Source organism: Nansenia antarctica (assembly GCF_963989245.1).
Source record: "Nansenia antarctica genome assembly, chromosome: 1".
In the NCBI taxonomy this organism is placed as follows: Eukaryota; Metazoa; Chordata; class Actinopteri; order Argentiniformes; family Microstomatidae; genus Nansenia; species Nansenia antarctica.
Window position 1 is genome coordinate 45,054,311 of NC_137674.1, and position 15,000 is coordinate 45,069,310.

At 47.4% G+C, this 15,000-nt stretch overlaps 1 protein-coding gene across 1 annotated transcript in view; it reads left to right on the plus strand.

Annotated features, from left to right (window-relative positions):
- LOC308150380 (AT-rich interactive domain-containing protein 1B-like) overlaps positions 1–15,000 on the plus strand; it is a gene marked incomplete at both ends in the record, with an annotated part of 130,674 nt that overhangs the window by 44,544 nt on the left and 71,130 nt on the right. The window contains one exon of the mRNA XM_080523220.1: positions 10,317–10,427. Coding sequence (XP_080379346.1) covers positions 10,317–10,427 — 111 coding nt within the window. The remainder of the gene's footprint in view (positions 1–10,316; positions 10,428–15,000) is intronic.

A 15,000-nucleotide genomic window follows, 5' to 3' on the forward strand; every position in this document is an offset into this window, starting at 1 on the left:
CACACGCACATGCGCACGTACACACGCACATACACAAACACACACACACACACACACACACACACACGCACATGCGCACGTACAGACACAAACAAACACACACACACACACACACACACACACACACACACACCCACACCCACAACCACACACACCAGATTGTGATCATCGCGGTTATGACCCAGCTGTTGTGACCTCTCATTACGAGTGCTAACGCTAGAGAAAGCAGGATGTCTGTTTGGGCGACTCTTTAGGTAGCTCCCCCTTTCTCTCTCTCCACTCTCCACATCCATTAGCCCGGGCCAAAGGTCACCTGACAGCAGATTGCTGCTTCCCTGACATTGTGGCACATTACTGTCAAACCACAAGGCTCCTGTCAAACAGAGTCCTATTATTATACCCTTTCAATATGATATTGAAGGCAAAAAGCAGTTTTTCTAATTCGAGGGGCCTTTCGCTGTGGTGACCCCTGAGATTATAGGTAGCAGAAAAGCATTCTGGCCTGTCAAGGTTGTTTCTGGAGGTGTCTCTGTGGTCTCTCTCTGATAACACGGTGCACAGAGTTTTGTCCAGTGTTCTTTCCTGCCTTGACCCTTTCTTTGTTGTGCTGGTGCTGGAACACCTGCTCTCTCTCTCTCTCTCTCTCTCTCTCTCTCTCTCTCTCTCTCTCTCTCTCTCTCCTCTATCCTCTCTTTGCCTCTCACTCTCTCCTCTCTCTTTACCTCTCTTTTTCTCTTTCTCCTCTCTCTCTCTTTGCCTCTCACTCTCTCTCCTCTCTCCTCTCTCTGTCTCTCTCTCTCTCTTTGCCTCTCACTCTCTCTCCTCTCTCTGTCTCTCTCTCGCTCTCTTTGCCTCTCACTCTCTCTCCTCTCTCTGTCTCTCTCTCTCTCTCTTTGCCTCTCACTCTCTCTCCTCTCTCTTTCTCAAACTGGTGTTTTTCTCTGCGTCTGAGAGTCACCTTTGATTAGACGCAGCACTCTGATATGTTCCTCTGACGCTCTCACTAAGAGGCCTTTCCTTCTCTCATACCCAGCTGTGTATGCCTGTGTGTGAGTGTGAGTGTGAATGTGAATCTGAGTGTGAGTGAGTGTGTGTGTGTGTGTGTGTGTGTGTGTGTGTGTGTGTCTCTGTGTGTGTCTGCGTGTGTGCGTGTGTGTGTGTGTGTGTGTGTGTGTGCTTACAAACTGTGTGTGCATGTGTGTGTGTGCGTGCATGTATGCGTCTGCATGTGAGCGTGTGTTCCTCCTGCAGATAGACACCTTTCCTTTTCAGCCTGACATTCTGTTATCTCCAGAGGCAGCTTGTCGCCGGTCAGGTGACTGAGACAGCCAGGTCCAGGTGTTATCCCGGCCCCCTTATCTGGCCGGACCTCTGAGTGTGGCAGGGGTCCGTTAGAGGTATGACACGGGAGTCACCCGTTGATGCTGTTACTACTGTAAGACCGCCCGTCAGAACTGACCCTACGTTCACGTTGCCGTTCCCGAGAAGTGACATGCATGTTCACACCCACAATGATTTCACACCTTCGTTCTGCTTTCATTTGACTGTTCATTTGATTATCGTTGACTCTATCTCCTTGTTGTGTGTGGTATGTTATTCTGAACTATGATCTGAGCATCTCCACACACAACGTCAAGGTGTTACCTGTCACCAGCTGGTGTGCATGGCTGCTGTGCTTCGAGCTTCTGAACAATATTGCTTTTTTTTGTTGCTTATTTTACTTTTTTGGTGTTAGTTTGTGTTATTTTACCCTTTAAAGAGGCTAGCTACCTCAGTTACCTCAGAGACACACTACTGCACATGAGAGATTTGACGACCACTTATCCCAATCTGGGCTAATTGTATCCTGTCTTATTTGTCAGTTAGGTCCTGTACTACTGTCACTTTTTTATCTGGAATTATGCCTATTGCCCTGTTGTCTGCTAATTGTCTGGATACTGCTAATTGTATCCTGTCTTATTTGTCACTTATGTCCTGTACTATTGTCACTTTTATCTTGAGTTAGCCTATGCCTTTTGCCTTATTGTCTTGTGCTGTAATGTCAGGAACCGAAGCCTACGAATATTACTCTCTTACACTTTTTTTACTCTCTTAAACCTGAAACTTGAGACTTGAGGTCAAATGGCATCCTGCTTTTTTATCTGATGGTCGTATTTCTAATGTTATAAGCAGTTTAGTTTGGGTCTTTTTTGGGGGGCGGAAATGAGTCAAATAGGGCTTTCAGCTGAAGAGTTTAATCAAGTGTTGTTTTCATGATTCGATGCGTTCGCTTGTCCTCCTCCCAACAGGAAGTAAGCCCTTCGCCGTCCTCCAGAAACCCGACAGTGAAAGTGACCAGCCGCTTCCTCTCTGTGTGACTGATATCGATGCTCATTTCCTCGATTACCCCCAAACTGTTTCCTGTCGTCCCTCCTCTCTGAGTGGCCTCTGGTGTAGCGTTACCGGTCTCGCTCTCTGCTGATTGGAGGAGACAGGCTCTGTGACTCAGGCCTCTAACAGAGACGATTGAAGACCTGGAAGAGGATGACATCATGTTGGTGTTCTCTGAGGTGGACTAGGCCGCCATGCACCTCAACTAGAGACTCCTAGATGGTTCCAGACCTTTAATCCTCTGTGTGTCGTCTGAGGGGTAAATGTTAAAAGACACCCTATTTATCGTGGTCTAGTCAATAGGTTTGTGATACACTGGGAATAAGGTGGCATTTGTGACAGCCAGACGGGTTTTCAAGGGCTGGTGCTCTCACCCTAACCCCCGGTGAACGGCCCTCCACAGCCAGGTGTGGCGGAGAGAGAGAGTTGCCCCCGCAGTGCAGTGTGACACGGCTTCCTGTTCCTGTTTCCTGTCCCCCTTCTGTCTGCTGCTGCGGCAGGGCTGTGTGTGCAGAGCTCCACTCTAATGACACAAGGTTAATTAAAACGGCGTCACATTCCCCGGTTCGCCCTGGCTTTATCGCCTGCTCCCTCTCACTCCCTCCCTCTCTCTCTCTCTCTCTCTCTCTCTCTCTCTCTCTCTCTCTCTCTCTCTCTCTCTCTCTCTCTCTCTCCCTCTCTCTCTCTCTCTCCCCGACGCTTTAATCACAGCCCCGCCGCTGATAGCACCGCGGACCCCCTCCGCTCACGGGAGGCTACCACGGCAACAGACTAGGGAGGGGGGGCGGGGGGAGTGGGAGGAGGGGGAGGAGGGGGGGTGGTAGGGCCATTCAAAGTTCAATGTCATTAATTGGTCAGCATTTGAATATTAGCTAAGAACTCTGTTAATTAACTGGATCATAAAAGCGGTGGTGGCGCTGGGATGGGGGGAGGATGGAGGGAAGGAGGAAATAGAGGGCATATGGCAGAGAGAGAGCCGGGCGCCGGGCGATAAGAGAGGACCCATCCGTGGGTAAAGGTCTGGCCGCTGTAATTTGCGGGGAGCTGCTTTTAATTGTCATAACCTTTTAAATGGCAGAGTTTATCGGAGTCCTCTAAATGTCCCCGCGTATCGCCGCGCGCCAGCACCACGGCAACTCGGCGCCACCGGGCTCCCATTGGCCACCGCCAACAAGCAGCACTTAAGCCTGATGAGTTTGGAGGGAGATTTTTTTTATTTTTTTATTATTTTGAGAAAAAAACATGAAAATGGATAGTTAAGAGTTTTTTGGAGGGGTGGAAGGGGGGTTGGAGGGGGGCGGGAAGTAGCAGTGTGTTTTTCGTTGTGTGTGTTTTCACCTCTCCACTGACTGGCAGTCGCTAATTGCTCGCGCCGGAATCCGCCCGTGTGTTTTTTGATTTATGTATTTTTTTTCTTTCTTTCTTTCTTTTTTTTTTTTTTTTCTGTGTGTTCTTGTTCTACCGTGCCGCAATTCAAATGCAAATGGCGATGATGGAGAGAGAGAGAGAGAGAGAGAGAGAGAGAGAGAGAGAGAGAGAGAGAGAGAGAGAGAGAGAGAGAGAGAGAGAGAGAGAGAGAGAGAGAGAGAGAGAGAGAGAGAGAAAGAGAGAGGTGGTTCTGGAACAGTTAGGACGGTCGCAATCAGGCGGAATGGGTACGCAGTTAGCACTCCTCACCCCAGGGGCCTCATTTAGCTAGCGTTTGTTAGAAATGCCACTACATTTGTTACTGCACACACACACTACATTTGTTACTGCACACACACACTCTGTAGAAAACACACACACAGCCCTGTGCAGGAACGTGGACGGTCGATGATGAGCTGCCAACTGCCTGATTGTTCTGCTGCCAGTCTTCAACAAGGGCAAAGTCTGTGTGGAAAATAGTCCATGAAGCTTTGATACATGTTGATTGATTTATGGGAGTGTATCATACATCACAACAACATGATGCTATTTTATCATGTGTATATTTGTTAAGTCTATTATATCTATGTCTTGCATTTATACACTAGAATATTGTAGTAGGTAACTATAGTACAATATAGTCATATTAATAATGTATTCATGTTAATGTAATTAATGTATATTATAATTGGTCCCACATTCTGCTTTAATTTAATAATAAGAATCTTTGAGTGTCTAGAAAAGCGCTATATAAATCTAATGTATTATTATTATTATTAATAATAATAATAATAATAATTTGATTGTTAATTGATTATTGCTGACTTAATGGCCTTGTTATGTGTAGTATGTTATTTTGAACTATGATCCTTCAAGGTGTTACCTATCCCCATCTTGCTTTTGCATCTGATCATCATATATTCTAAATCTAATGATTTTAGTCATAAATAGGTCTTTCAGCAGAGGAGGTTAGAGCAGGCATGTCTGTGGCCAGCCAAGCGGAGGGGAGGAGGAGGAGGAGGAGGAGGAGGGATGATGGAGTCAGGATCTGAGCTGAGTGTCATTTGATTTCCCGCTATAAAGAAGTGACGAGACGGAATAAAGGCAAATGACATCTGCAGTCAATGCTGCTGCATCACTACTGCTCCCCAGAGCTCTGTCTGAGACATGAAGTACTCTGATGATAGGCTGGCTGGCTGGCTGGCCATTCTCCTATGTGTGTGCCAGTGTTGTGTGTGTGTGCTTATGTTTTGTGCTTGTGTGTGTCTGCGTGCATGTGTGCATCTTTGTCTGTGTGTGTGTGTGTGTGTGTGTGTGTGTGTGTGTGTGTCTCTCAGGGGGTGCTCCTCCACTGTTGTACCTTGCTTTGTGATAAAGGTCAGACGATGGTGGCGGTGAGGATCCAATCTGAGGGACATTGTCCTGGAACAGGCTCTCTACAAATGATCAATTATGGCACAGCTGAAGTGGGGAGATTCCAGGATGTCACGACACCGCCCCCCCGTGCTTCTAATACTGCACAATATACAAAAAACACTTCTGCCCTTTGGGGAGAGAGAGGTGCATTGTCTTCACCTCTCCTCTCATCCGGGATGCCACCATATATCTAATTCACCTCATTCTCCACATTAGCGTTTTTAATAGACCCTGCCAGAAGCTCCCTGGCAACTCCTGGCTCTCCCCTCCTGTAATATTGTTGCAACTTGCTGATTGCTTCAATTACGGCGTCGCCGGTCTGAAGAGCCATTGTTGTTGTGTGTTAATGACGTACGGGTGGGGGGGTGGTAGGGGGCCGACAGGCATGAATATGGATCGTCCCCGTCTCTCTCTCTCCCTCTCTCTCTCTCTCTCTCTCTCTCTCTCTCTCTCTCTCTCTCTCTCCCCCTCCTTCCCTCCCTCCACTGTCTGTCCTTCTTCTCTCTCTCTCTCACCCTCTCTCTCTTGCTCTCTTTCTCTCTCTCTCTTTCTCTTTATCCCTCCCTCCCTCCCTCCCTGCCTCTCACTGTCAGGTCTGTGATGTAGAGAGTCTTTGTGTACAGGCGCCCGTGTTTGTATTTTTAAACGGCACATTTTTATCACAACCGAGCCGCTTTCTCTCACTATATGAAAGCTAAAAATACCTCCCTCAAGAACAATCAGATGAACGCAGAACACAGGCGTACGCACACACACACACACACACACACACACACTCACACACACACACACACACACACACGCAGTCCTCTGAAGCCCAGATGAGAGCAGCCATCAGCCCGCCACTGTGTGTTTCAGCACAGCGAGGCCGTTAGAAGTGTCACCATGTCTCTGCTGCCTCCCCGTCACCGGCCTGGATCAGCTGTGTGAAGTATTGTTCTGTGTTTACCTCTTATCTCTCTCTCTCTCTCTCTCTCTCTCTCTCTGACACACACTCTTATTCAGCCTCTATCTCTCTCTCTCTCTGTATTTCCCCTACCTCGCTCTCTCACTCGCTCTCTTGCTCTCTCACTCTCTCCCTCTCCCTCTCTCGCTCTGTACTCCCACCCCCCCCCCCCCCCCCCCCCCCTCTTCCCTGTGTGTATACCATTGACTGACACCAGGGTAGTCTGCCCGGTTGAAATCAGAAATGCCTCTCCTGGGGAAGGGGAGCGGGGGGGGGGGGGGGGGGGTGCTCAGAGGCCACAGGGCGTTTTAAAGACACACAATTAAGCTTAATTTTTAATGAATATTAATGGAATTAGAGGCAGATTTGGCAGAGATCTGCATCAGCGTAGGTGTGGGAATGACTAATTCATTTGGTAGTCATGAAGAGCCTGGCGGGTGGGAGGAAGGGAGAAAGAGAGATGGAGAGAGAGAGAGAGAGAGATAGTGAGGGAGGGAGGGAGAGAGAGAGAGAAGTGTAGGGAGGGAAGGAAGGAGGGAGAGAGGGGGGGAAGAGTGAGAGGTGAGAGAGTAGGAGGGAGGGAGAGAGGGATAGAGGGAGGGAGGGAAGGAGAGGGAGAGAGATCATTTGAGTCAGTCTGATACAGGCATTGCATTCCCTTCAAACAGTCTTCTTCAACAGGCCTTTTTCTATTAAGCTAAGATGAAGCCCTTTTAAAGACAGGGAATGAATGACTGTGTGTGTGTATTAAGATAGGATTACATATCGCTCCGGGCTTAAGGTATGGAGTGGAGGATATTTTAGAGCGCCATCATCGCTTCTAAATGAGCTTTAGGATTCTTGAAAAAAATGGCGTAGAAAAACAAAACAATATGAAACTCACCTTTCGTATGAGGCTGTTTATGTTGGCTTAAAGGGGCAAGGGCGTATGTTTGTCGGAAATCGGACCTAACGTCTGGCCACTGTGGTGAAATTCAGTTCGAGGTTTCAAACAACTATAATCCTCCCTAATAATCATATAAGCCCGCGAAATGGACATGCAGTGTTGGACATTAGCTGTTGTGTGTTTCTGCCTGCATGCACGATTCAAAGAGGCAGCCACCAGAGACAGAAAGGTCCCTGCCCTAGAACACCCCTGACCAACCCACTATCACCTAGAACACCCCTGACCAACCCACTATCACCTAGAACACCCCTGACCAACCCACTATCACCTAGAACACCCCTGACCAACCCAGTATCCCCTAGGACATTTCATTGTAGAAATGATCGCCACAAAACAACATTATATTTAATTCAAGAGATCTCTTTCCCCGATCGCTACTTTTAGAAAGCTTGACTGTCACATACTGGACACACACACTACACGACATGCCTGAGTCAATATTGGACTTACATTTGCGACGTCTCCTGTTTTCACTCAAGCACGAGTGTATTAAGTGTGTTTGTGTGTGTGTGTCTGGAGTGCTTGTGTACACTACCAGGTGAGTGTTGAGTCTGTCGGCCTTCACCACTAACTCGCCTACCGGTATGCAATTTCTACCTTTTTTTTCTCTCTCTCCCGTTCTCTTTTTTCTTCATCACTCTCTCTCTCTCTATCTCTCTCTCTCTCTCTCTCTCCCTCTCCCTCCTGTGTTTGTTTACATAGTGAAGTGCTGTGTGTTTATGTGTCAGGGCACTTCCGAGGATGTAATAAAAACCCAAGCTCTTTGGCACGGGGCCAAGGCCGAGTTTGTGTGTACTCTCCTCCTGTACCGGATAAACAGAGGGCTTGCCTAGGGAGAATTCCACTCCACCCCACACACACATACACACACACACACACACACACACACACACACACACACGGCTTTACTCTGTCTTTCAATATAGAAACAGAGAGATATTTGTTTTGTTCTACATTCAAAATCCTCGACTTGGCATGGACACACACACAAGGATGGTGTTCCTGACTGATATCCGGTGTTGGAGGAGTGTGTGTGTGTGTGTGTGTGTGTGTGTGATGTGATTCTAGTAAAGGGGTGATTCCTTAAAGCCGGTTAAGTCACGTTAAAGAGGCGCCGCTTCGTGGTTTCAGCGAGTCTGGTGCCAGCAAAGTTAATCCGTCGTCCGGGGGTTTTAACAAGTCACCATTGTGCTTGTGTGTGTGATCACTTAACACGATGTAGAGAGAGAGAGAGAGAAAGGGTTCTGGCTGGAGAGAGAGAGAGAGAGAGAGAGAGAGAGAGAGAGAGAGAGAGAGAGAGAGAGAGAGAGAATGACACTTGTATGAAGTAAAATGGTGTAAAATTGGTTTACACAAGATAGAGCTGTGATAATAGAGATGAGAAAACGATTTTTGGATGAACAATTAAAGTGTGTGTGTGTTTGCGAGTGTGTGCATTTCGTGGTGTAAGATTTTGCCGATGCTTAAGGGTGTTTGTCAGCAGTCGGTGGGCTGCTGTCTAAAATAACCACCGCCGATAGGGGCTTTTGGTGTGTGTGTGTGTGTGTGTGTGTGTGTGTGTGTGTGGATATTTGCACACATATGTGGGTGAATGACAATAGGAGCCCACATGAGAGTATGTACACATCACGATTATTATATATGTGTATAAGTGTCTACTTTGTGTGTGTGTGTGTGTGTGTGTGTGTGTGTGTGTGTGTGTGTTACGCCTCCCAGATCTTACTCGTCTACGTCTAGGGGGTGTAGGGGAGCCGAAACAAAAATGTGTATACACCCAGCTTAATGTAGGAAACTGACCAAGCCACAGACCCACACAACTACAGTGCAACAGTTGTTTTACAATAGTGAGTTTAGAGTACGAGCGGTGCCAAAAAAGGAAAACAAATGAAAATAAAGTGCTATACTATCTAGTGTGTATATATATATACAACCTAATCTAATAAATACATGGGACATCTGCCTTTGCCTAGTGAAATAACAGAGGTAGATCCTACGTGTTGCAAATGTGCACCCAAGGGTATCTCACCTGCTCCCTATGGCGTGTGTGTGACATAAAACAAATGAACACAAAGGACACAATGTTGAATACAAGACAAACGAATGAGACAGGACGATTTAACACAAAACAGAAGCACGACTTGAAGTGCCTGGAAACATAATATGGACGTTTTCACAAGTTTTCACGAGTCAACAGCGAGCCAAACAGATACACAGAACCTAGTCGAGTATTTTAAACGGACGGACAGCCTTCTGATTGGCAGATGGGCAGCCCTCTGATTGGACAGGAACAGGGAATGTTTGTGTGTGTGTGTGTGTGTGTGTGTGTGTGTTTGTGTGTGTGTATCTATCTCTCCTCTCCCTCACCATAGCGCTGGGGTAGGCTTACTACCGTACAGTGTCATGGCTCCCATGCTAAACAGTCTGCCCAGGAGCAGTCAATTAATTAGCTAATTACCCTCTGTGTTACTGCTCCCTACACCTCTCTCTATCCCTCTCTCTATCCCTCTCTCTATCCCTCTCTCTATCCCTCTCTCTATCCCTCGCTCTATCCCTCTCTCTATCCCTCACTCTATCCCTCTCTCTATCCCTCTCTCTATCCCTCTCTCGACCCCTCTCTCTATCCCTCTCTCTATCCCTCTCTCTACCCCTCTCTCTATCCCTCTCTCTACCCCTCTCTCTATCCCCTTCTCTCTACCCCTCTCTCTATCCCCCTCTCTCTACCCCTCACTCTATCCCTCTCTACCTCTCTCTCTACCCCTCTCTCTACCCCTCTACCCCCTCTCTACCCCTCTCTCTATCCCTCTCTATCTCTCTCTCTACCCCTCTTTCTACCCCTCTCTACCCCACTCTCTCTACCCCTCTCTCTACCCCCCTCTCACTCCTCTCTATCTGGACTGCAGTGAGATGGACGCTCTGCTATACGCTGCCTGTTTACTTGGGATAACACTCATGTCAGCTATACTGTTCATCACGTGTGTGGAGTGTATGAATGGTTGGGGTAGTAAACGGATGTGATCACTGAGTACATTTAATCGTCCGATTCTGTATCCCTTTACCCCATATGTGTATGCGTGTTATGCTCTGTCAAGTCTTGAATCAGAGAATAATGTTCTCTCTCTCTGCTCTCTCTCTCACTCACTCGCTCCCTCTCTCTCACTTGCGCTCGCTCGCACTCCCTCTCTCTCCATCCCTCTCTCTCTCTCTCTCCCTGTCTGTCTGTCATCTGTTCAGGAGACTCCCCAGGAGAACTATGTCAACAGGAGCCAGGCCCCAGGGAACTCTGGGAAGACCAACCACGAGGACATGGGTTTGATCCCGCAGGACCGCCCCTCCAGCCTGCCGGTGAGTGACAGCTCTCTGAGCCGATCCCTACAGAGCTCTCTCAGCCAATCCCTACAGATCTCTCTGAGCCAATCCCTACAGAGCTCGCTTGTACGCTTGTTAGCGTTTAGCATCGTAGATATTTTTGCTTCGACAGCCTGTGACTGGACTAGGGTGTCCTTGTAGGGACAAACCTGACGAACGTAGCGCCGTGGAACACCTCGACTCGTAAGGAGGGAAACTGCTTGTTGTTGTTGTGTGAAGAACAGACAACGCAGTCTAGTGGCAAGACAAGGCCAGCGTCTCCCTCATTCCAGCCCCTCCCCTCTCCTCTCCTCCTCCCCTCTCCTCCTCCCCTCCTCCCCTCCCGTCACCTCTCCACTTCCCCTCCACTTCCTGTGCTTCCTGAGCTGTCAGTGCAGGATTGGCAGAGAGAGGCCCGTCACTCAGGAGGGGGCGGGACCAGAGCCGCTGTGCTCTGCAGTCAGACGTGGTCGTCCATCCCCCCTCTCCCGACTCTGTTCCTCCTCCCTGTCTAGTAGGGCCAGACCCCCTGATTTCATGCCCATTTCATATCTAATGCCCACATTAACGCCACAGCGCTTTGTGTTGACGCCCACCCGCCCTCGCCGGGTAGAGAAAGGGCACGTTGAATGAGGTTTCTCTACACTATGCATCGTCAGTAGTCATCCCCCCCCCCACCCACCCAACCACCCAGACACCCACCCTCCCCTCCCGCTCTCTCTCATTCCGTAAAAGATATGATTAAGAGGGTAGACTGGAGGAGTAATTGAGGAGACGCAGGAAGGCCAGGCAGAACAGAACAGCGGAGGTGTACTTGGGGGAATATTCCGCGTTCAGGTTTCTTAGGCGCAGAAAAGTCGTTTGGTTTAATTAGAATAAGGCTTAGTTTTGTTCTGTGTTTTCCTTTTTGTGTGCGCTCATGCATGTGTGTGTGTGTGTGTGTTGTTTTTTTGGTGTGCTTTTCTTACCGCCGCGCACCGACAGTGGCTCGAGATGGTGGAGGGAGGAGAAAGCAGGAGAAGGGAGGGAGTGTTCACGTCCCTCCGATCTCCCGATCTTTTATTAGCTCTCTCTCTTTCCTGTCCTTCAATTTTCCTTCAAGCTTTTTGTACTCGTTCCCTTGTTTTTCCCGCTTCTGGTGACCTTCTGCTGTCTCTCAGTCTGTTTCATGATCTCGTTCTTTTTTTTTCCTCTTGCTTTCGTCCTCTTTCTCTCTCTCTTTCGGTATTCCCCCCCCCCCCTCCCCTCCCCCTCTTTCTCTGAACCATCATCATGAAAGTGTTTTTTGTGTAAATGAGAGATAGCATTGATGTGTCAGTGTGTTCCCAGAGTGGGTGAAGCCAGGCTCTCCAACATGACGCTAATCCCAGCGCTAGCCCCAGGGGCCTGGGTATTACTGGATCATTTCCAAACATAGAAACAGATAGACCAGATTCCAATCCAGGAGATTTTTCGATTGATATCCGCCAATGGTGCTCAGTATGTGCCGCTGCCTGTGAATTGTCAGGGGAGTGTGACAGAAACATTTACACTCGTTTGAAGATCTGAAACCCCTGTCATCCTTCCGCTGGGACGAACCGCGGGGTCGTGAAAGTGTCATTTGATTGTTGATGAACGTGCCGGGGCGGCATATGTGCGCTCTGGTGTATTATTTGTGTCATGTCATTGAATTAGCGAGCTAGCTCGCTGGCATGCCATGACTCCATTCTCAACTTCAGTCAGACGCCGAGACGTTCTGTTCGCTAGCTGGGAAACCGTAGCTTTAGCATTTAGCACCAGAGGTCAATTTGAGTTTTGCCTGTAGCTTTAGCATTAGCTCCACTGCGTGAACCCGGCATGTATTAGCTTTAGCTTTAGCATTAGCTCCAATGCGTGAACCCGGCATGTATTAGCTTCAGCTTTAGCATTAGCTCCAATGCGGGAACCCGGCATGTATTAGCTTTAGCGTCAGCCCCAGGGCTGTGTGAGCCCAGCATGTAGGCAAACAGACCGGAGGCTGTGCTTTAGTGAAGCCTGGGAAGCGTTTTGCTCCAGTCCTCAGTCATGAGAAACTGTGGTGTTTCACACGCCTACCCCCTGTTCCAGTCACTACATGTCCCCCTGCTCTCCTTTCATCCCCTGTTCCAGTTACTACATGTCTCCCTGCTCTCCTCTCCTCCCCTGTCAGTCTGCCTAACCAGTGAGATTAGGCTAAGGAGGGGATGGCTAACCATGTGGTAAGAACAAGGTTGAGAGAGAGAGAGAGAGAGAGAGAGAGAGAGAGAGAGAGAGAGAGAGAGAGAGAGAGAGAGAGAGAGAAGGGCGGAAGATGAAAGAGAAATTGAAAGAGATACATTTGTTGTTGGTGGTTTCGGGGGGTATGGGATTGAAGTGTATATTGTGTGTTTCAAATCATTGAAATAAAAGATGAAAACGCATGATGATATTCACTCAACCTCCATGTTGCACGCACACACACACACACACACACACACACACATAGCTCTCTACACTGTTTCCCCCCGCAGTTCAATTTCCTTAGAACAAAAGAAAAACACAGAATAGCCATTCTCCCATCCTGTCTCTCTCTTCTCTTCCCCTCCTCCTCCACTCCTCCTTGTCCTCCTCCTCTGCTTTTCCCGGTGCCTGTTGGGTCATGATTGACAGGCCACAGCTGGGGAGGCTGATACTCCCCCTCTTCTTGCTCTCATCGCACACACACACACACACACACACACACACACGCATGCATGCACGCACATGGATACATACGCACACACACACACACCCCCTCAGTCCTGTGCGGGGGTCTATGGCACCAGGGTCCCTCCCGAGGCTCTAGGAGGGTATGTCATATGCTCTCTATGTGCTCTGCCTGCTCTATTTTGGAGCCCCAGCGACGGCACTGCGATGTCTACACGGGGTTAAGGGCCTTCTCCACGGCCCGCCGAACCCCACTGCATGCTGGGAAAGGGGAGGGGAGGGAGGCTTAGAGACTGGGGGAAGATCCTCCTAGGCTGTATCCAAGCCTCCCCTCCCTCCCTGTGTCCTATTCTTAGCCGACTCTGACTGGAGTCGTTAGGACGTTGTTGTGTACACCTGGTCCCAGAACACAGCCCAAAAAACAGAGGAGGAACAGAAAGGGAAAGAAGAAGAAAAAGACAGAGAAAATAACTCAGAGGCTCACACATACTGCCATTATAGTTCCTGCAGATCTGTCGTTGTGTTTGGTGTGTGTGCGACATCGGCGCTGTGTGACACTATCTGGTTGATATTCTCCCGATTCTGCTGAGCTCATGCACACATGGTGATTTGGAAAACAAGACATCATTTCATAGTCACACACTGATGAGTAACACTGCATACATGCATACATGCATACATACATACATACATACATACATACATACATACATACATACATACATACATACATACATGCATACATACATACATACATACATACATACATACCACTCACAGAACACTTTATTAGGAACACTAACCGTGTTTGTTGTGCCATTGTGCTGTGCGATGAAACTGCACATTTTAGAGTGGCCTTTAATTGTGACCAGCCTAAAACACATCTGTGCACCAATCATGCTGTCTAATCAGCATCTGGATATGCCACACCTGTCAGGTGGATGGATTATCTCGGCAAAGGAGAAGTGCTCACGAACACAGATTTAAACAAATTTGTGAACAACATTTTTAAGAAATAGGCCTTTTGTGTACATCGAAAAAGTCTTAGATCTTTGATTTCAACTTGTGAAAAATTGGAGCAAAAACCAAAGTGTTGCGTTTATATTTTTGTTCAGTGTAAATAGATAGATAGATACATACATACAGATATACATACATACATGCATACATAAATACATACATACATACATACATACATACATACATACATACATACATATATACATACATACATGCATACATAAATAGATAGATAGACAGATACATACATACCTATAAGTGGAGTCCATTTACATACATACATACATAATGGTAAATGGACTGCATACATACATATATACAGACAGACATAGATACATACATTCAGACATACATACATATATACATACATATATACATACATTCATACATACATACAGACAGACAGACAGACAGACATAGATACATCCATACAGACAGACAGACAGACATAGATACATACATACATACATACAGACAGACAGACAGACAGACAGACAGACAGACAGACAGACATATATACATACATACATATTTATTGTACATGCATAGATATATTCATATATAAATATACATACATAGATACATACATACATACATACATACATACAGTATATATTATACATACACACATATATTATACATACATTCAGACAGATAGACATACATACATAGAGTGACAGACAGACAGACAGAGAGACAGACATACATACATACATACATAGAGACAGACAGACATACAGACAGACATACATACATACATACATAGAGACAGACAGACAGACATACGTACATACATACAGACAGACATACGTACATACATAGAGAGACAGACAGACATAGAGTGACAGACAGACAGACAGACAGACAT